This window comes from Gorilla gorilla, chromosome 4 (genome assembly GCF_029281585.2).
Source record: "Gorilla gorilla gorilla isolate KB3781 chromosome 4, NHGRI_mGorGor1-v2.1_pri, whole genome shotgun sequence".
Taxonomy (NCBI): Eukaryota; Metazoa; Chordata; class Mammalia; order Primates; family Hominidae; genus Gorilla; species Gorilla gorilla.
The window spans coordinates 49,639,712-49,661,451 of NC_073228.2; the positions used below are offsets into that span (position 1 = coordinate 49,639,712).

At 44.8% G+C, this 21,740-nt stretch overlaps 1 protein-coding gene across 6 annotated transcripts; it reads left to right on the plus strand.

Annotated features, from left to right (window-relative positions):
• The first annotated feature begins 7,466 nt into the window (after window positions 1-7,466).
• BECN1 (beclin 1) lies at window positions 7,467-21,667 on the plus strand. 6 transcript variants are annotated; one of them, XM_004041635.5, is made up of 12 exons: window positions 7,467-7,660; window positions 7,914-8,045; window positions 10,965-11,032; window positions 12,197-12,258; window positions 12,929-13,019; window positions 13,126-13,262; window positions 13,391-13,585; window positions 15,753-15,899; window positions 17,134-17,283; window positions 17,799-17,859; window positions 20,000-20,142; window positions 20,869-21,667. In XM_004041635.5, the coding sequence occupies exons 2-12, from the start codon at window positions 7,916-7,918 to the stop codon at window positions 21,035-21,037; spliced, it is 1,353 nt and encodes a 450-aa protein (XP_004041683.2). In that variant the 5' UTR covers window positions 7,467-7,660; window positions 7,914-7,915; the 3' UTR covers window positions 21,038-21,667. The 6 variants fall into 6 exon arrangements, with proteins under 6 accessions (XP_004041683.2, XP_004041682.2, XP_018882471.2 ...); XM_004041634.5 differs by having other exon boundaries at window positions 7,473-7,638; XM_019026926.4 differs by lacking the exon at window positions 20,000-20,142 and having other exon boundaries at window positions 7,511-7,638.
• Window positions 21,668-21,740: the final 73 nt, after the last annotated feature.

Here is a 21,740-nt window from a genome sequence, read left to right on the forward strand (position 1 = left end):
AAATAATAGTATGTAATTTTGTAGTGTTGTGAATATTAGAAATAATATATGTAAAACAATTAGCACAGTGCTTAGATACAAAATAAATAGTAGCCACTGTCAGGTAAGTAAGTGATCTGTTAATGCTTAGCATGAAGAGGTTACTCCTTAAATTACAGTAATTATTTCCATTCCTGCTTTCAAGCTAAAAGTCCTTTTCAGCTTATAGAAGGCCACATGTAATATCTTGCTCATAAACATCTATCAGTTTTCCCCCTTTTACGTCTGTTTTCTGTTAACACATTTCCCTGGGAACTTTTGAGATCCGATTTGAAACTTCAGGAATTATTTCCCACATTTACTCCATTCTATTTTAAGTATGCCACTATTCTTATTCCTGTCAGAATTTATAACGTCAACTGGAAAACTTAATATGTTTGTGCGTGTTAAAATATGCTTTGTTCTCAAATAATTATGTTTTGTCTCCTTCAAGTAGGTTATAAGACAGATACACATTTTCTTTATTTCCCTTCCTCCTCCCCATCCAAGTGTTTCATATAATACTCTATTCATTCATTTGTTTATTCAGTGAACAACTGGAGAGTACCACTACATTTAACAATAACTATTCATTTCTGGGTGCTTACAAGTCACATGTGATCACTGATGACTGGTCTAATTTTAAATTCATGTCCCAAAATCTCAAATGAGTGCACAACACTGCCTGAGCTCCTACTACATGCTCCTGACAAGTTTGCTCTCCCACCCTCCCAATGACTATCATACTTTCTCATCTCCCTGAACCTCCAGTATTCCTTCTCTCCCACCTCCAACTTATGGCCTGGGCTCATCCTTTATTGAGAAAACAGAAGCAGATGAGAACTACCTCATCATCTCACCACCAAATCTGCCAATCTGCAAAATACTTTCTGCCTTTCCTCTTTCATTGAAGGAAACAAACCTGTTCTTATCTCTTCCTTTTGTGCTTTGGATTCCATCCCCTTTCACCTTCTCAATCTCATGTCTGTGCCCATGATTAGCCCCTCTTTTTCCTACATCACATCCTCTGCTGGGTCATTTCCAGACATAACCAATATCCCCTATCTTGAGAAAACTCCCCCCCGAATCCAGATTCCTCTGTAGCTGTTACTCCCTTTCCGTGCTCTCCTTCCTTGCAAGACTTCTTGAATTATTTATTGTCTCTTACTCTACTTCCTCATGCCCCATTTACTCCAATCCACTCTAATCAGACTTCTCAACCCCACTTTCTCACTGATATAATTTTTGTTAGGTTACCAATGACTACCATGTTGACACCAGTGGTCACCTCTCATCTTATTTGAATCTCTCAGTAGTACTCAATATATTAGCCACTCCCCTTCTTAAAATACACACAGCAACCTGTTGTGATCTTTCTCCAGCCTCAACAGTGATTTCCCATTTCCTTTGCTGGCTCTTCCTCCTCTGCTTCACTTCTTAATGGTGGCATGCTTCAGGAGACTTAGGTCCTTTATTCTCTGCTTACACTTTCTCCCTAAGAGGATCTATGCATGTTCGGCCAGGCGTGGTGGCTCACGCCTGTAATCCCAGCACTTTGGGAGGCCGAGGCGGGTGGATCACGAGGTCAGGAGATAGAGACCATCCTGGCTAACACGGTGAAACCCCGTCTCTACCAAAAATACAAAAAATTAGCCGGGCATGGTGGCGGGCGCCTGTAGTCCCAGCTACTCAGGAGGCTGAGGCAGGAGAATGGCGTGAACCTGGAAGGCAGAGCTTGCAGTGAGCTGAGATCGCGCCACTGCACTCCAGCCTGGGCGACAGAGCGAGACTCCGTCTCAAAAAAAAAAAAAAAAAAAGAGGATCTATGCATGTTCATAGCTTTAAGTATCATCTGTATTCGGCCGGACACGCACGGGGGCTAATGCCTGTAATCCCAGCACTTTGGGAGGCCGAGGCAGGCAGATCACCTGAGGTTGGGAGTTCGAGACTAGCCTGAACATGGAGAAACCCCGTCTCTACTAAAAATACAAAATTAGCTGGGCGTGGTGGTACATGCCTGTAATCCCAGCTACTTGGGAGGCTGAGGCAGGAGAATCACTTGAACCAGGGAGGTGGAGGTTGCGGTGAGCCGAGATCGCGCCATTGCACTCCAGCCTGGGCAACAAGAGCGAAACTCCATCTCAAAAAAAAAAAAAAATCATCTGTATGCTGATTTGAGGGCCCCAGATTCGTATCTCCCATCTGACATCTTCACTGCGTTCTAACCATCTATTTGATGTTTCTACTTGGAAACCTAATGAGCATATCAAACTTAACATGGCCAAACCAGAATTCTTGATTCTCCCACACACCTGTTATTTTCCTATTCTTCTCCATCTCAGTAATTGACATAACTGTCCACCTAGTTGTTCAAACTAAAAACCTAACAGTCAACCTTGATTCCTCTCTTTTCCTCATCTCTCCACATTCAACCCATCAGCAGGTCCTGTCAGCTTTCCCTGTATAATGCATCCTGTATGAGTGTGCTTTCCTCCATCTCTTGTTACCCTGGCCAAAGCCACTGTCATCCTTTGCTAGGACTATTACAGTAGGCTCCTATCTGGTCTCTCCATTTCCACTCTTGCCACCCCCCACCAACTGTCACATTCTATTCTTCACTCAGCACCAAAATTTATCATTGATTGATTGACTGACTGAGACGGGGTCTTGCTATGTTGCCCAAGTTGGTCTCGAACTCCTGGCTCAAGTGATCCTCCCGCCTCAGCCTCCTGAGGAGCTGGGATTACAGGTGCACACCAGGCCAGCTCAAAATAATCTGTTAATATGTCAGCCACAGAGATGGTAGCATCTACTCAAGCTGAATATACCTAAAGAGAGAGAGAGAAAGAGAAAGAGAGAGAGAGAGAGATCCCAGAAACCTCAACTCTAGGGACCCACCCAAGAGAAATGCATAAATATATTCACCAAAAGACATGAACAAGAATGTTCATAGCAACACTATTCACAATAGACCAAACTGGAAACTACCCAGATGCCTCTTAACAGCAAGAGAGATATCCATATTTTAATATAGTCACACAATGGAATACTACAAAGTATTGAGAATGTATGAACTAAAACTACACAAGGTGGGTGAATCTCATGATGAGCGAAAGGAAACAAAAGAGTATGTCATGTATGATTCCATTTACATGAAATTCAAAAAACAGTCAAAACTCAATCTAGGGTGTTAGAATTGACAATATTGTTTGCCCTTAGGGTGGGCATCAATTAGAAGGTGGCATGGGAGAGGGAGTTGGGTACTGGTTACATTGACGTGTTCATTTTGTAAAAATTCATTGAAAATACACGTATGATTTGTGTCTTTTCCCCTATGTATTCTATCCCCCCGTAAATAGTTTCTTTTTAAGTCAGCCAGTCATGTCTCTTCCCTACTTACCACCCTCAGTGGTTTCCAGATAACACAGGCCTTCCTGAATCCCCCAGTTGAAGCAGCTCCTCCCACCCTGCCCCCACTTACTCTCTATCACATCACCCTCTTACCTACTGTATTAGCTTTCTAGGGCTGCTGTAGCAAAGTACCACAAAGTGGATGGCTTAGAACCAAAGAAATATATTGTCTCAGAGTTCTGGATGCCAGAAATCCAAAATTAAGGTGTCAGCAGGACCATGTTCCTTCTAAGGGAGCCAGAGAAGTATCTATTCCAGACCTCTTTCCTGGCTTTTGGTAGCCTCAGGTCTTCCTTGGCTTACAGATCACCCTGTGTCTCTTTACATCATCTTCCCTCAGACACAGTACATGTCTGTCTCTGTGTCCAGATTGCCCCTATTTATAAGGACGCAGTCATATTGGTCTAGGGCTAACATCAATGACCTCATCTGCAACGATCCTATTTCCGAAAAAGTTCACATTCCCATGTGTTAGTCCCAGATGTTAGGACTTCAACATCTTTTGGGGGACATCATTCAACCCATAATATCTGCCATTATCTGAAATTATCTTATTAACTTGGTTACATGTTTATTGTCAAATTCTCTCCTCTGGAATATAAACTATTAGAGCAGTTCACCAGTATATCCTCTCAGACCTAGAATAGGGACTGGCACATAGTAGATCCTCAATAAACATCTGTTGAATCAATGACTGAGGATATGTTGTGTATTATTCACAATCCCTCAAGCACTACATACACTGACTACATATACTTCCCAAGTGTGAGGATACACAGAGCATTCACTATGTAACAGTCATTCCCCTCCATTCCAAATGTATCAGCTCATTTATCACACTACCCTTTATGATATTTACTACTGTATACTATTATTCTCATTTTGAAAATAAGAAAACAAAGCACAGAACAGTTGAATAAATTGCATAAGGTCACATGGTTAGTGGATGGTAAAGAACCAGGTGGTCTCAACTTCCAAATCCTCAGTTGTAACACTATACCCCCTACCTCTCTAGAAGCCCGTTACTTCTCTATGCGTTTCTGAGATGTTAGGGACAGCCAAGCAGGAAGAAACGCAGGACTATGAAGCAGCCACATCAGGACTAGGTGAGAATTCTTTGGGGATGATTCCAGTCACCTCCCCTAAAGGGGCTTTCATGCTGAAACAGCCAAGAGGAAGAAGGATTGTAAACACTATCCCTAGTCACAAAACTAGCAGAAAAATCAATCTAGTTCCACATATCACATCCAATACCAATTATAAGAAACCACATACATTTAAAAGAAAAGAAAGACACTTCTGGAGGTGGGAATAACTTTCTAAGCAACATAAGTCATCAAGAAAAATAAGCAGATTTGACTTGAAAATTTAAAACTTCCTGAACATCTGGAAAATAATTAAAGCATTCATGAAAAATTACTAAAAATACTGAGAAAAATACTAAGAATCCAATACCTAATCAAAGAATGCAAACATAATTCAGAAAAAAGTAACTACTGCTTGAGCCCGGGAGGCGGAGATTCCAGTGAGCTGATATTGCACCACTGCACTCCAGCCTGGGTGACAGAGTGAGACCGTGTCTCTCTTTTTTTTTTTTTTTTTTAAAAAAAGGCCGGGCATGGTGGCTCACACCTGTAATCCCAGCACTTTGGGAGGCCAAGGCGGGCAGATCAGGAGGTCAGGAGATTGAGACCATCCTGGCTAACATGGTGAAACCGTCTCCACTAAAAATATAAAAAATTAGCCGGGCGTAGTGGTGGGCGCCTGTAGTACCAGCTACTCGGGAGGCTGAGACAGGAGAATGGCGTGAACCCAGGAGGCAGAGGTTGCAGTGAGCCGAGATGGCGCCACTGCACTCCAGCCTGGGCAACAGAGCAAGACTCCATCTCAAAAAAAAAAAAAAAAGTAACTACAATAAGCAAATACATAGCAAAAAGTTCAGCCTTACCAGCAATCAATGATGCTAATTAAAATAACAAGGAAGTGCCATTTTTTGCTTTTGTTCCCCAAATATATGATACCCAATACTGGCCAAGGCAATATGAAAACAGGCTTCCTCATACATTACTGGAAGCAGAATATAGTTATGTGCAAGCACTTTGGAAAATGATTCCCAGTGTTAAGGAAGAGACATTAAATAGCTGACACACTCTTAATTCTGTAATCCCAGTTATGAGTCTCTATCATAAGTAAGTAGTCAGCTCTTCATTGCAGGATTACTGTAATCACCCAAAGGGGAAATAGTAGAATTTCCAGCGGTAAAAAAAATACACTAAGGCAGTACATTTAGTGTAGTGTAATGTAGCCATGATAACTACAATAACTGTGTAGCAACATAGAAAAATGTTAAATTTAAAAAGCAGAAGCCTGGGCAACAAAGTGAGACCCCATCTCTTTTTTTTTTTTGAGATGTCGTCTCGCTCTGTCACCGAGGCTGGAGTGCAGTGTGAGACCCCATCTCTACAAAAAATTTTAAAAATTAGCTGGGCATGGTAGTGATCACCTGTGGTCCCTGCTACACTGGAGGTTGAAGCAAGAGGATTGCTTGAGCCAGGAAGTCAAATCTGCAGTGAGCCATGTTTGTTCGTTCTGCTTCACTCCAGCCTGGGTAACAGAGTAAGACACTGTCTCAAAATAAAAATAAAATAGACAATACTACATACAATTTTGGGTTAAGCAGTGGTTTCTTTTACACCAAAAGCATAAACATTGCACTTTATTGAAATGAAAAACTTTTGGCCAGGCACATTGGCTCACACCTGTAATCTCAGCACTTTGGGAGGCCACAGTGGGGGATTGCAAGGGGAGATGGGAAATGTTCTAAAACTGGATTATGGTGATAGTTGTGCAACTATGTAAATTTACTAAAAATTATTGAACCGTACATTTAAAAAGTGTGAGTCTTATGGTATGTAAATTATACCCCATAAAGTTGTTTTTAAAAATGAAGTAAGTCCCTCTGCTCAAGACCCAGTCATCTCATCTCATTCAAAGTGAAAGCCAGAGCTTTACAATCCCTATAAGAGCCTAGGTGGTAGCTCAACACTCTTACCTCCCTCACCCCATTTTCTGTATCTCTTTTCGTTGCCCATCTTCTAGCCACACCAGCCTCTGCTAATCCCCAAACAGGTACCCTCTGTGCTCTTGCTGTTCCCTTGGCCTAGAATGCTCTTCCTTAAGATGCAGGTAAGAATTCCTTCCTCACCTTCTTCAAGCTTTTATTTGAATATCACTTTCTTTTTTTGTTGGTTTTTGTGTGGGGGGGGGGTGGGGGGGGGTTTGAGATGGAGTCTCCTTCTGTCGCCCAGGCTGGAGTGCAGTGGCATGATCTCGACTCACTGCAACCTCCGCCTCCGGGGGTCAAGCGATTTTCCTACCCCAGCCTCCTGAGTAGCTGGGATTACAGGCGCACGCCACCATGCCCAGCTAATTGTATTTTTTAGTAGAGACGGGATTTAACCATGTTGGCCAGGCTGGTCTCGAACTCCTGACCTTGTGATCCACCCGCCTCGGCCTCCCAAAGTGCTGGAATTACAAGAGTGAGCCACCATGCCCGGCCTTTTGTTGTTGCTGTTGTTGTTTTGAGATGGAGTCTTGCCCTGTCGCCCAGGCTGGAGTGCAGTGGCATGATCTCGACTCACTGCAACCTCCACCTCCCAGGTTCAAGCGATTCTCCTGCCTCAGCCTCCCGAGTAGCTGGGATTAAGCTGGGATTATAGGCGTGCCCCACCACGCCCAGCTAGTTTTTGTATTTTTAGTAGAGACGGGGTTTCACTGTGTTGGCCAGGCTGGTCTCGAACTCCTGACCTCACGTGATCCGCCCTCCTCGGCCTCCCCAAGTGCTGAGATTACAGGCGTGAGCCACTGCGCCCGCCGCCCCCTGAATTTAGAGAATAGCGGAGCCTCCCCATTCTCTGCGGCCTTGGCTCCTACACTTCCCGTCGTAACCTTGGTCATCCGCTGAAGCCCGCTGCTTTTCCCAGCCCGGCCTCTGGGGGCCGCTGCCGGGCCTGTGAGCCTGTGGACCAGGAGCTCCTGCTGCCGTCGTAGCGTCACGTCCGGTCTCGGGCGGAAGTTTTCCGGCGGCGTACCGGGAAGTCGCTGAAGACAGAGCGATGGTAGTTCTGGAGGCCTCGCTCCGGGGCCGACCCGAGGCCACAGTGCCTCCGCGGTAGACCGGACTAGGGTGACGGGCTCCGGGCTCCCGAGGTGAAGAGCATCGGGGGCTGAGGTGGGACCTTAGAAGGGAGTCTGGGAACCCTCACGGCTCTTATTGGAGTCCCTTCCCTGACCCTGGGCTCTAAACTGCCTTTGCGCAGGCTGTCCCGGAAGCAGGTCCGCCCCGTATCATACCATTCCTAGAGGGAACGGCGCAGGTTGGGACTTCCCTCCCTTTACCATCGTCACCAAGGCGTGTGGTAACCCCGGGCCGGAGGTCAAGGGCGTCGCTTCTCCCTAATGTTGCCTCTTTTCCACGGCCTCAGGGATGGAAGGGTCTAAGACGTCCAACAACAGCACCATGCAGGTGAGCTTCGTGTGCCAGCGCTGCAGCCAGCCCCTGAAACTGGACACGAGTTTCAAGATCCTGGACCGTGTCACCATCCAGGAACTCACAGGTCAGCGAGACCCTTGGAAAGAGGGTGGTCAAGAATGTGGAAGGTGGGCAGCTTTGGTGATATAATTCTTATCGTGGCTGTGTAGTCTGCCACAAACTCATCGTGTGAACCTAGGAAAGTCACTTCATCTGGCTCCCTGTTTTCTCCTTGGAAACGTAAAGCATTCTGACATTGTGGACTTCTGAGAGCTTTCCGACCGGGCGCGGTGGCTCACGCCTGTAATCCCAGCATTTTGGGAGACCGAGGCGGGCAGATCACCTGAGCTCAGGAGTTCGAGACCAGCCTGGCCAACATGGCGAAACCCCATCTCTACTAAAAATACAAAAATTAGCCGGGCGTGATGGCACGTGCCTGTAGTCCCAGCTACTTGGGAGGTTGAGGCAGGAGAATCGCTTGAACCGGTGAGGTGGAGTTTGCAGTGGGCTGAGATCGCACCACTGCACTCCAGCCTGGGCAACAGAGCGAGGCTCCGTCTCAAAAAAAGAGAGCTTTCAGTAGCAAAAGAAAGATCCTTATTTTCTGCTCCTGCTGTTTCAGAGAAAAGGAATATGTATATATAATAATAAATGGTATTTTTTGAGGACTTACTATATAGTAATACCAAGTGCATTACACGTATTACTTCATTTAGTCCCTGTAACAGCCCGTACGGGGTATACCATCATTACATCATTTTTCAGATGAAGAACCGAGGCACAGAGAGGTTAAGTGACTTACCTAAGGTCCAACAGCTGGTAAATGGAGTAGAGTCTTAAAGTCTGAAGAATTTGCTGGATGTGATGGCTCACGCCTGTAATCTCAGTGCTTTGGGAGGCTGAGGTGGGAGGATCGCTTGAGCCCAGGAGTTCAAGACCAAGCTGAGCAACCTAGCAGAGATCTTGTCTCTAAAAAAAAAAAAAATTGCTGGGTGTGGTGGGTGGTGGAGGCTGAGGCAGGAGGATCACTTGAGCCCAGGAGGTCAAAGCTGCAGGAAGCTATGATCATGCCACTGCACTGCAGCTTGGGCAACAGTGCAAGACGCTGTCTCAAAAAATAAATTAATTAAAAAGGCCAGGAGTGGTGGTTCATACCTGTGATACCAGCACTATGGGAGGCTGAGGCAGGTGGATCACTTGAGCAGGAGTTTGAGACCAGCTTGGGCAACACAGTAAGACCCTGTCTCTATAATTAAGAAAAATAAAAAACCCCAAAATCCCGCAAAGTCAGAAGAATTCAGATTAAGTCAGACAGTAAAAGAGAAGACTGAATAGGCAGCTTAAATAAGCTTATGGGCCTGGAGTCAGCCTGCTTGGGTTTAAATCCTGGCTGTCATTTACTAGCTGAACAACTTTTTGCAAGTTACTTCATTTCTCCAAGCCTTGGTTTCTGATTTTTTCTGTAAAACGTTAAACTGCCTCATAAAGAATTTATAAAGTTCAAATATGACAAACCACAGAAACACTTAGGAATTTGCTGGGCAAATAGTATTCAATAAGTATTAGCTGCTATTATTACCTGGTTTCTCTTTCTTGAGGGGAAATTAGCTCTTTTTTTGGTTGGTTTGTTTGTTTGTTTGTTTGTTTGAGACGGAGTCTCGCTCTGTTGCCAGGCTGGAGTGCAGTGGCGTGATCTCGGCTCACTGCAACCTCTGCCTCCTGGGTTCAAGTGATTGTCCTGCGTCAGCCTCCTGAGTAGCTGGGACTGCAGGCACACACCGCCACGCCCAGCTAATTTTTGTATTTTTAGTAGAGACGGTTTCACTATGTTGGCCAGGATGGTCTCAATCTCTTGACCTTGTGATCTGCCCGCCTCAGCCTCCCAAAGTGCTGGGATTACAGGCATGAGCCACCGCACCTCTTGAACTCTTTTAATAACAATTTTTGACTTTTTATTATGGAAAATTTGAGACATATATAGTCAAGAGAATAGCATAGCCTGCCTTGTATTCATCATCCAGCTTCAATAATCAGCCATATTCTCACATTCTTATGTTGTCTACACCTCCATTCACCTCCCATCCTCTGCTCAATTATTATGTTTTTCACACCTTTTTAGAAAGGTAAATTGTCGTGCCTTGAAATGTATGAATCTTAGCTGTACATTTTTGACAAATGGATACACTCATGTAATCTGGATCATTGCAATTTAGCAATGTTTCATCTTCCTAGAAAGTTTCCTTATGTTCCCTCCTTGCTATTCTGGGGGAAACAGGATGTTTGCTTTTGTGATGGAAAATTTCAGAGTATATCATGAACTCCTGTGTACCTATCACCTAGTTGCAACAATTATCAACACATATTTAATCAAGTTTTGTCTACAGCCCCATCCATTCCTTCCCACTCTGAATTGTTTTGAAGCAAATCCCAAACATAAATACTGTAAATATTTCTGTATTTTTGACAGATAAGGATTCTTAAAGATAAATGATACCGGCCGGGCGCGGTGACTCAGCCTGTAATCCCAGCACTTTGGGTAGCTGAGACGGGTGGATCACGAGGTCAGGAGATCAAGACCTGGCCAACATGGTGAAACCCCGTCTCTACTAAAATACAAAAAAATTAGCTGGGCATGGTGGTGCGCGCCTGTAGTCCCGGCTACTTGGGAGACTGAGGCAGGGGAGTCACTCGAACCCGGGAGGCAGAGATTGCAGTGAGCCGAGATCGTGCCACTGCACCCCAGCCTGGCGACAGAGCAAGACTCCATCTTAAAATAATAATAATAATAATAATGATACCATTATGCCTTAAAAAATTGAGCATTTCTTTAATCTGATTTAATGGGGGTGAGGAAGACCACAGATTCTTTTGGTGTAAATGGTACTTTAAGAAAAATTGGAGGTGAGGGTGGTGATGAGAATATTTCACATTCTTTTCCCATACTTTCAGATGCCCTCCTGCTTTAATAAGACTGTTTCTGACCCAATATTTTCCTTGCCCTTAGCTCCATTACTTACCACAGCCCAGGCGAAACCAGGAGAGACCCAGGAGGAAGAGACTAACTCAGGAGAGGTAATAGAAGTGCCCTTTCCCCTATCCTCCTCATGTAGTAAACATTCCAAATGAGAGATATGATATGAAAACAGGAATGCAGGCTTGGTTTCTGCAGGCTACTTGGCACTTCTAGAGCTCCCAGACTTTTGGGATCTCTGGGTAATGAGACATTCTACATGATCAGGCTGCTATGCACCATTGGAGGTACAGATCTGCACCTAAGGTCACAGGGTTACTGAATTAGTCATTTTAAAATGTTGGAAAGGGCTCTTTATTTGAAGCAGAATTATAAATTATTGTAGGTTGGAGATGGGATGACCTGTGTGTCCAGGTCGTTCTAGAGCATTGATTTGCATCTGTTGTTCTAGCTAGTTGTTAATATCCGCTCCTTTCCATTCTCAAAAGCATCCTGGTTAGGACAGTGAATTGTATGATTGCCCTGGACAGAAAGAATTGTCAGTGTTAGAGAACATGTCATTTTAAGCTGTGATAATATCAGGGATCCTGTGGAGCAACATCCTGTGAGATACTATTGAATACACACCTGAGATTTCTTCTCAAGTAGCAAGGGAGCTGGAGTATTTATTTACCCACAGCTGCCAGTCACTGGGGGAGTGCTGATGTCAGGTTTAGTGGAGGTCATTAATTCTGGCCAGCGCCCCCTGCAGGCAGTGAAGAGTCCAGGAGCCAGAGAAGCCTTTAAGCAAGGAGGCAAAGGGGTCTGGCATTTGAAGTCAATAGATGTTGTGAGATTTTGGTCACATATGAGTAATCTCAAAATATTGAAAACATATAAATTATCTACTTTGTACTGTGGCAGACTTCATTGCAGTCTGATCTGGCTTTTTCCTTGTACTATGATTTAGGGCATTCTGTCCTCTGCCCCTGACTGCTAAGTGTTGAGAAATGCAAATTTAACCATACGTAGAGTGTAACATAGTTAGGAAATGCTGTTCCCCACAAAAAGAAAATCAAATGGGACTTAAGGTTTGTCTATATCGTGGGTCCTTTCTTAGTCCACATACACAAGGATTGCTTCGATAATACCCATTTTTTAAGTCTCTGTGGTTTATCAAGTCTTGTGGTTATCAAGACTAAAGCCATATAGTTCTGAGGCTGTTTGGGAGATGAACTCTACCTCTAAGCTGCCAGACTTGTAATGCCCTCTTATTTCTTTCCCAGGAGACATTTATTGAAACTCCTCGCCAGGATGGTGTCTCTCGCAGATTCATCCCCCCAGCCAGGTGCCTACTACTTCTCAGCCCCCATTCCTTGCCAAAGGCTAGTAGAATTTTAATTAAATCCAGGAATCGAGACCTGGAGCCAGGTGATAGAGATGCATCATCACCTAGCCTTTTGGCCCTTTCAGAAAAGATGTATTCCCTTATACCTGGCCCGTCACCTTCCAGTATGGATTTTTTCCTGTAGCTGTTCACAGAGTGGGAAAGGATAGTAGCTTTAATGATGAAGTATTGAAAAAAATTAAGGGAGTGATTGACCAATCACCAAGAGATGGGCTCTTGAGAAGTTTCAAAATAGCAAATGTTGTTAGATGTTCAGGTCCTTAGTTCTCATTGCTGCAGGTAAAGAGCTTGCTGGCAAGGGGTATAATATTTTCTAAAATGGCCTTTCCTGGTTCTCCCTTCTTTTCCACTGTAGACATATCAATTTTTTATGCTCCCTCTCCCTCCTTAGTCCATCAAGGCCAACCTTCGTGCTGAGTGTCCCTGTGGAAGACCAGCATGGCCTTCCTTTGGGAGAGAGGTACCCTTGGGAGGTCAGTCGGGCTAGGAGTGGGTATGTTCCCTGAGGCCCCTCAGCTGGTGCTTGAGAGTCTCTGCCACTGGCATTGCAGTAGGTGGAGGAAGCCTCTCTGTTCCCTCATGTGGCCCGTGGGCGGGGGGCTGTCTGCAGGATGATGTCCACAGAAAGTGCCAACAGCTTCACTCTGATTGGGGAGGCATCTGATGGCGGCACCATGGAGAACCTCAGCCGAAGACTGAAGGCAAGTCGGCCCCATTCCGGTGGCAAGCAGTAGGCCTGGCTGGGAGAGTGGGTAATTGAGCAGGAAGCATGGGGGAGGCCCTACCCTGACTCTCCCACACTTCCAGGTCACTGGGGACCTTTTTGACATCATGTCGGGCCAGACAGATGTGGATCACCCACTCTGTGAGGAATGCACAGATACTCTTTTAGACCAGCTGGACACTCAGCTCAACATCACTGAAAATGAGTGTCAGAACTACAAGTGAGTGTCTCCAGAGCCAGGGCTGAGAGCTGTTACTGCTCTGGGACTGCTTGGCCCTTACCCAGGAGCCGTACTCCACTCAGGCAAATGGAGCTCTAGTAAGTATAGTCTGCCTGTGTCTTTGGCAGACGCTGTTTGGAGATCTTAGAGCAAATGAATGAGGATGACAGTGAACAGTTACAGATGGAGCTAAAGGAGCTGGCACTAGAGGAGGAGAGGCTGATCCAGGAGCTGGAAGACGTGGAAAAGAACCGCAAGATAGTGGCAGAAAATCTCGAGAAGGTCCAGGCTGAGGCTGAGAGACTGGATCAGGAGGAAGCTCAGTGAGTGCTCACCCTGTTCTATCTTCTCACACTCGAGGCTCCAGGAGAGGAAATGGCTTCCAGCTGAATGTGTCTGAATAGTTTGTAAACTAGTCAGCTGTCAGTCAGCAGCATGCCTGCCCCAGATCCTGCATATTCCTCCATGCCCTTTTTCTAGAGGTTTGTTGGGAGAGTTACCTATGAAGAGTCAGCATGATTAAGTGAAAAAAGTATGTTGGTTAAATAGTGCAGAAACCAGAGTTCCAGTCTTGGCTCTGTCCTGTAGGGAATGGGCTCATTTGGATGAATCAGCCACTTTCTAGCCATCCTTAGCTGAAAAGATGAGCTAATTAGCCTACATTTGTTCCCTCCAAGCTTAAAAATTTCATGGGGGCCAGGTATGGTCGTTCATATCTGTAATTCCAGCACTTTGGGAGGCCAAGGCAGAAGGATCACTTAAAGCCAGGATTTAAGGCCATCTGGGGCAATATCAAGTGAGACCCCATCTCTACAAAAATGAAAATTAAAAAAAAATTAGGCTGCTGTGGTAGACCTGTAGTCCTAGCAACTACTTAGGAGGCTGAAGTGGAGGATAACTTGAGCCCAGGAGTTTGAGGTTACAGTGTGCTGTGATCACACCACTGCACTCCAGCTTGGGCAACAGAGTTGAGACCCTGTCTCAAAAAATAAAAGCATTATAGATGTCCTTGACCTGAGAGAACCCTCTCTCTAGTGGAGGAGACACAGTGTCCATACTAACTAAAGTTGTGGAAATGAAGGACAGAGAAAAGTCCATTTTTTCCACACAGTAGTATAACAAGTTTCACTGGAAGTGGGGTATAGTAACTATTTAAAGGGCAGTAAGTGTATAGAAATGAAGCTTTAGAAGGCCAATTATGGCCAGTTCATGGAAGAAGCCACTGTTCTTTTTTTTTTTTTTTTTAGAAACAGAGTCTTACTCTGTCATCCAGGCTGGAGTGCAGTGGTGCAGTCATGACTCACTGCGGCCTTGACTTCCTACACCTAAGCAATCCTCCTGCCTCAGCCTCCCAAGTAGCTGGAACTACAGGCACGCAACACCATACCTGGCTAATTTTTGTATTTTTTATAGAGATGGGGTTTCCCCATGTTGCCCAGGCTGGTCTTGAACTCTTGAGCTCAAGTGATCCACCTGCCTCAGCCTCCCAAAGTGCTGGGATTACAGGCATAAGCCACCATGGCCAGCTGGAAAGAGCCACTGTTTTTTGGTTTTGTTTTTGTTTTTTTTTGAGACAGAGTCTCACTCTGTTGCCTAGGCTGGAGTGCAGTGGCATGATCTCAGTTGTCTGCAACCTCCACCTCCTAGGTTTAAGCGATTCTTCTACCTCAGCCTCCCAAGTAGCTGGGACTACAGGCGTGCACCACCACGCCTGGCTAATTTTTATTTTTTTAGTAGAGACGGAATTTCACCATGTTGGCCAGGCTGGCCTCTAACTCCTGACCTCAGGTGATCTGCCCACCTCGGCCTCCCAAAGTGCTGGGATTACAGGTGTGAGCCACTGCACCCGGCCCAGAAGAAGCAGAAGAAGCCACTCTTTTTTTTTTTTTTTTTTTGAGACAGAGTCTCGGCTCTGTTGCCCAGTCTGGAGTACAGTGGTGTGATAGCTCACTGCAACCTCTGCCTCCTGGGTTGAAGCAATTCTCCCACCTCAGCCTCCCAAGTAGCTGGGACTACAGGTGTGCACCACCATGCCCGGCTAATTTTTGTATTTTTAGTAGAGACAGGGTTTCGCCACATTGGCCGGACTGCTCTCGAACTCTTGACCTCAAGTTATCCACCCGTCTCGGCCTCGCAAAGTGCTGGGATTACAGGTGTGAGCCACCATGCCCGGCCCCCAGAAGCCACTCCTAACCCATTCACCTCACTTCTGAAAAAGATCAGAAATAAGAGGTTTTTTGCCCTGGTTTGGGAGAATTCTTTTTTCCTCCACCTTTTTGCATATGGGCAGCTGGAATTTGAGACGTTTCTGTTCCTTCCAGGCAAAACAGCTAGGACATACATGTTCCTCAGAATGGGATCTATGCCAAATATAAAAGGTGCGAGAGCTAGATGTAACGATGATCACTAAAGAATCGTTCATAGTGTGGCGAGAGAGAAACTTTAGCCCCCAAGCTAACAGCCTTCAATGGCCCCCTTGGCTGCTCACAGGTATCAGAGAGAATACAGTGAATTTAAACGACAACAGCTGGAGCTGGATGATGAGCTGAAGAGTGTTGAAAACCAGATGCGTTATGCCCAGATGCAGCTGGATAAGCTGAAGAAAACCAACGTCTTTAATGCAACCTTCCACATCTGGTAATGAGAGCTGGGGGATGAGGAGCACTGCACATATCTAGACCTTAGCTGTTGACCACTAAGCCTGGGTGCCCACTTCCCACAAAAGAGGGACTGTAGGTTATCTTCACCCAGCTAGGTTTCTTTCATTCATAGTGATGGGATAGGCACAGTAGGGATTGGAATTCTAGAGCTTGGTGACATCCGCCCTTCTAAAGAAAGGAAAAGGCCTGAGCCCTTCAGCCACTTAAAAACCTGGTAAGCTGTCTGGTGCTGATTTCTTATCCCCACGGTGTTTGATGTTTCATTAATTTAATAACTGTTGAGTGTCTACTCTGGAAAAGGCACTGTGCTGAGTGCTAGGAGGGCAACAGCAAAACAGTATGCAGTCAACCTTCTAGTTGCATATAATCTGGTGGAAGAGATGGATAAATAACAAGCAGTTGTAATGCAGTGTGATGATGGTAAACCCAGGGTGCTGTGGGAACACATAAGGGCACTTGATCCAGTTTGGGGAGGCCATATGGAGAGTTTCCCCATAGGGGACTTATGTTTAAACTGAGAGGTAAAGTAGAAGTCTGCAGAGAGGGGGTTGTTCCTAGCAGAGAGAACATTATGTGCAAAGAAATAGGAAAGAGGGAGTGGTGAATTCAGAGAACAGAAAGGAGCTTATTGTGACTGAAGATTGAGTGTAAGGGGGAGAGTGACCGGATATGAAACTGGAGAGTTACCAGTTCCTGAAGGATCTCGTAGGCCTCGTTAAGAGGTTTGGACTTCATCCAAAAGGCAGAGGAGACACTGAAGCATTTTAGCTAGGGAAGTGACGTAATTACACTTGTATTCGTGAATGATGGCTTTTCCTGCACCATGGGGAATGACTTGGGGTAAAGGGGTGGAATCGTTGGAAAGGATACTCATCAGTAGGAATCTAAAGGAAAAGAATAGTAGCATTGAATTTGGAGAAAAGTGGAAAGATCCAAGATATTTAGCAGGTAGAATCAGGAGAGGTTGGCAGTTTTGCACGGAAGTTGCTGAGGGAGCATTCAAGGATACCACCCAGGTTTCTGCTTTGGCATCTGAGCAGCAGGGAAAAAGATGATGACTCAAGTTTTGGACATGTATTTAAAGTGCCAAGTACAGCTTGCATATATGGACTTGAAGATAGATTTAAGCTAGGTTTGGGGTGAGAGTGGGAAATGTCAAACATTTTAAGTAATCCCTGTATTTCCCCCCACCTTTCTGCCTTCCTCTGTAGGCACAGTGGACAGTTTGGCACAATCAATAACTTCAGGCTGGGTCGCCTGCCCAGTGTTCCCGTGGAATGGAATGAGATTAATGCTGCTTGGGGCCAGACTGTGTTGCTGCTCCATGCTCTGGCCAATAAGATGGGTCTGAAATTTCAGAGGTAGGAAGTGTAGCCCTTTCTTGGGGAGTGATGTGCTTTGATATAATTTGTATCTCCAACCTGGTACTGCTGTCCACCATGTCAGGAGCCCTTGCTGCCCACAGACTGGGAGTTTTCTGTGGCTGAAGAGCTGTCAGCATCTGATTTTCCCCTCATCACAGGGCTCTCTCCACTGATCACACAGTCACTGAGTTGCGTGACTATAGCATAGTTCCCAGCCTACAGTCCCCAGAGCCTTAGTGTTCCTCAGGATATTTTCAGTTTTTGTTTCTTAAATTTAAACCAAAACATAACATTTGTTCATGGAAGGCCCCCAGGCAATTATATAATAAATGTAGTTTGTTCATTAAACAAAATCTTTTAAACATGGATTCAATGGGGAGGTGGGAGAGGAAGTTGAGCATAATAAAAGAAGCCCTTGGCCAGAATGAAGAGTGAAATCATTGGGTTATAACTTCCCAATAATCACTTTAGGAGGAGTCCTGTATCCATCTCTGTTTGTATCTCTATTTTAGATACCGACTTGTTCCTTACGGAAACCATTCATATCTGGAGTCTCTGACAGACAAATCTAAGGTACTCTGTGAAGCTCCATTTTCACTGGAATACAGAGTTCTTATATCTCTTAAGAAAATGGATGGTTTGCTTTGATATTGGCATTCAATTTATTTTTTAGACCTAGATATGAAGAGCCAGTATATTGTTCAATATCTTGTCTAGTTCAGGTTTAGTTTTGGGGGTCTTATAGACAGAAATTAGGTTTTGACAGTCTGTTGAGAAGGGATATGGGCAGGTCAGAGGAGGGTGTGTGCACTAGGCTAGGAAAAGAATCACCGTGAGATAGATGTTTACAGGTTGAGTATCACCAGAAGTGTTTTAGATTTTGGATTTTTTTTCAGATTTTGAGATATTGGCATATAGATGCTAAGATATCTTGGGAATGGGACCCAAGTCTAAACACAAAATTCATTTATGTTTCTTCTTTTGAGACAGAGTCTTGCTCTGTTGCCCAGACTGGAGTGCAGTGGCACGATCTCGGCTCACTGCAACCTCCGCCTCCCAGGTTCAAGTGAGTCTCCTGCCTCAGCCTCTGGAGTAGCTGGGATTACAGGTGCCCACCACCACGCCCAGCTAATTTTTGTATTTTTAGTAGAGATGGGGTTTTACCATGTTGGACCAGGCTGGTCTCGAACTCCTGACCTCAGGTGATCCACCCGCCTCGGCCTCCCAAAGTTCTAGGATTACAGGCGTGAGCCACCGTGCCTGGCCTGTTTTATATATACCTGATACATGTAGTCTGAGGTAATTTCATACAATATTTTAAATAATTTTGTGCATGAAACAAAGCTTGTATACATTGAATCATCAGAAAGCAAAGGGCCGGGCGCGGTGGCTCACGCCTGTAATCCCAGCACTTTGGGAGGCCAAGGCGGGTGGATCACAAGGTCAGGAGATTGAGACCATCCTGGCTAACACAGTGAAACCCCATCTCTACTAAAAATAAAAAAAAAAAAAAAATCAGCTGGGCGTGGTGTCAGGTGCCTGTGGTCCCAGCTACTCGGGAGGCAGTGGCAGGAGAATGGCGTGAACCTGGGAGGCAGAGCTTACAGTAAGCCGAGATTGCGCCACTGCACTCCAGCCTGGGCGACAAAGCAAGCCTCTGTCTCAAAAAAAAAAAAAAAAAAAAAAAAGCAAAGATATCAGGTATGGAATTTTCCCCTTGTGGCATCATATCAATGGTCAAAAAGTTTCAGGTTTTGTAGCATTTTTTATTATTTTTATTTATTTATTTATTTTGAGACAGAGTCTCACTCTGTCACCCAGGCTGGAGTGCAGTGGCGTGATCTCGGCTCATTGCAGGCTCCGCCTCCCAGGTTCACGCTGTTCTCCTGCCTCAGCCTCCTCTCCTCCCGAGTAGCTGGGATTACAGGTGCCCACCACAATGCCTGGCTAATTTTTGTATTTTTGGTAGTGACGGGGTTTCACCATGTTACCCATGATGGTCTTGATCTCCTGACCTCATGGTTCACCCGCCTCGGCCTCCCGAAGTGCTGGGATTACAGGCGTGAGCCACTGTGCCTGGCATATTTTTATTTATTTTTCTTATCTTTTTGTGGGTTTTTTTTTTTTTTTGAAATGGAGTTTCACTCTTGTTGCCCAGGCTGAAGTGCAATGGCATGATCTCGGCTCACTGCAACCTCCGCCTCCCGGGTTCAAGCAATTCCCCTGCCTCAGCCTCCTGAGTATCTGGGATTACAGGCATGCACCACCATGCCCGGCTAATTAGGTATTTTTAGTAGAGACGGGGTTTCTCCATGTTGGTCAGGCTAGTCTCAAACTCCCAACCTCAGGTGATCTGCCCACCTTGGCCTCCCAAAGTGCTGGGATTACAGGCGTGAGCCACTGCTCCTGGTCTATTTATTTTTCTTTTCCCATGTACTCTTCCTGGAAAGGTTTTGTAGCAATTTGGATTTTTTGATTAAGGATGCTCAACCTATGGTACATTTTCATTGATAGTGAAACAGTTCTAAGTGCATTGTTACTTGCCCAAGGTTATTGTAGTTGTTCAAATCTGTGGAAGATAGAGTCCAGCTACAATACAAGTTTCCAGTGGGATACAGACAGAACATGACTTGAGAGATTGATAGGATTGGGAACAATCTCTGGAAGCCTTTCTTGGTGCCAGATCCATAGCCAGTTTTCTCTTCTTGGGCAGGAGCTGCCGTTATACTGTTCTGGGGGGTTGCGGTTTTTCTGGGACAACAAGTTTGACCATGCAATGGTGGCTTTCCTGGACTGTGTGCAGCAGTTCAAAGAAGAGGTTGAGAAAGGCGAGACACGTTTTTGTCTTCCCTACAGGTCAGTATAGCGCAATGCTGAGTGAACTTGTATAGGACCAAATTGAACAGAATTGAAGCAGCAGTAATAATGGAGGCAAAACAGTATAAATGGTGGGAAAGCAAAAAAATGGCACAGAATCACATGACATTGATGGGCAGAGACTGACCCAGTACTGCAGGCAGGACAGAATGTGACCACCTAGTCCTTGGAGTAGAAGAATGTTGCCTTAGATGGTTTAGGGGGTTTTCTTGGCATAGAGCTCAAGCCTTCTCTCCAGTTTCAAGAAGGTTTTTCCCTGAAGCCCTTGGAAATACACAGGAATGCTTCTTTTGATTTTTCTAGGATCCCATTGATGGATGGAAACTCTAGTTTTTACCTAGAGTAAGGCTGCTTCTATCACCCCAAAACAAAGCATTTCTTTTCTTCTGCCTCCTTTCTCCCCCGCCAAGTTCAGGGATGCCTAGGAAAACAGCAAGAAGTACTGTAACACTCACTCACCCCTACTCCAGGCTTCTCTTCTCTTTGGGTGTGTGTCCTGTCCCTGTACTCCGCAATGACAATGAGGCTCTTGTGACAGTCTTCTTGATTTTTGGCTTTCAAGCAAATCCAAAATACACTATCATTCCTCACCAAGTGTTCTTTAATAGATAAAATGACGTGAATGGTCCCATGATCAAGTCCCTGCCCTGAACTGACTTAACTCAGATCTCAGTTACTAATGAGTTTTGCTCTGTCCATCTGCAGGATGGATGTGGAGAAAGGCAAAATTGAAGACACAGGAGGCAGCGGCGGCTCCTATTCCATCAAAACCCAGTTTAACTCTGAGGAGCAGTGGACAAAAGCTCTCAAGTTCATGCTGACAAATCTTAAGTGGGGTCTTGCTTGGGTATCCTCACAATTTTATAACAAATGACTTTTTTCCCTAGGGGGAGGTTTGCCTTAAAGGCTTTTAATTTTGTTTTGTTTGCAAACATGTTTTAAATTAAATTCGGGTAATATTAAACAGTACATGTTTACAATACCAAAAAAGAAAAAATCCACAAAAGCCACTTTATTTTAAAATATCATGTGACAGATACTTTCCAGAGCTACAACATGCCATCTATAGCTGCCAGCCCTGGTCACAGTTTTGATTCTTAACCCCATGGACTCCTTTCCCTTTCTTCTCTGAAAAAAACTAATTTAAATTTGCTTTTTTTTTTTTTTTAACTGAGTTGAATTGAGATTGATGTGTTTTCACTGGATTTTTATCTCTCTCAACTTCCTGCACTTAACAATATGAAATAGAAACTTTTGTCTTTACTGAGACGAGGATATGTTTGAGATGCACAGTTGGATAATGTGGGAAAATGACATCTAAGCTTTACCTGATCACCATGTGATGTGATCAGATGCTTGAAATTTAACACTTTTCACTTGGTTCTTATACTGAATGCCGACTCTGCTCTGTGTTAGAGATATGAAATGGTGTTTGATACTGTTTGAGACATGATGGAGAGATTTAATTATTTGTAATAAAAGATTTGCTGCAGTCTGAAAACTGCCCAGGGGTGCACTGTTGGGTTTTTCTTTAAAATAGAGTACTTTGTATTCTGGGAGAATCAAGTTCTAATGAA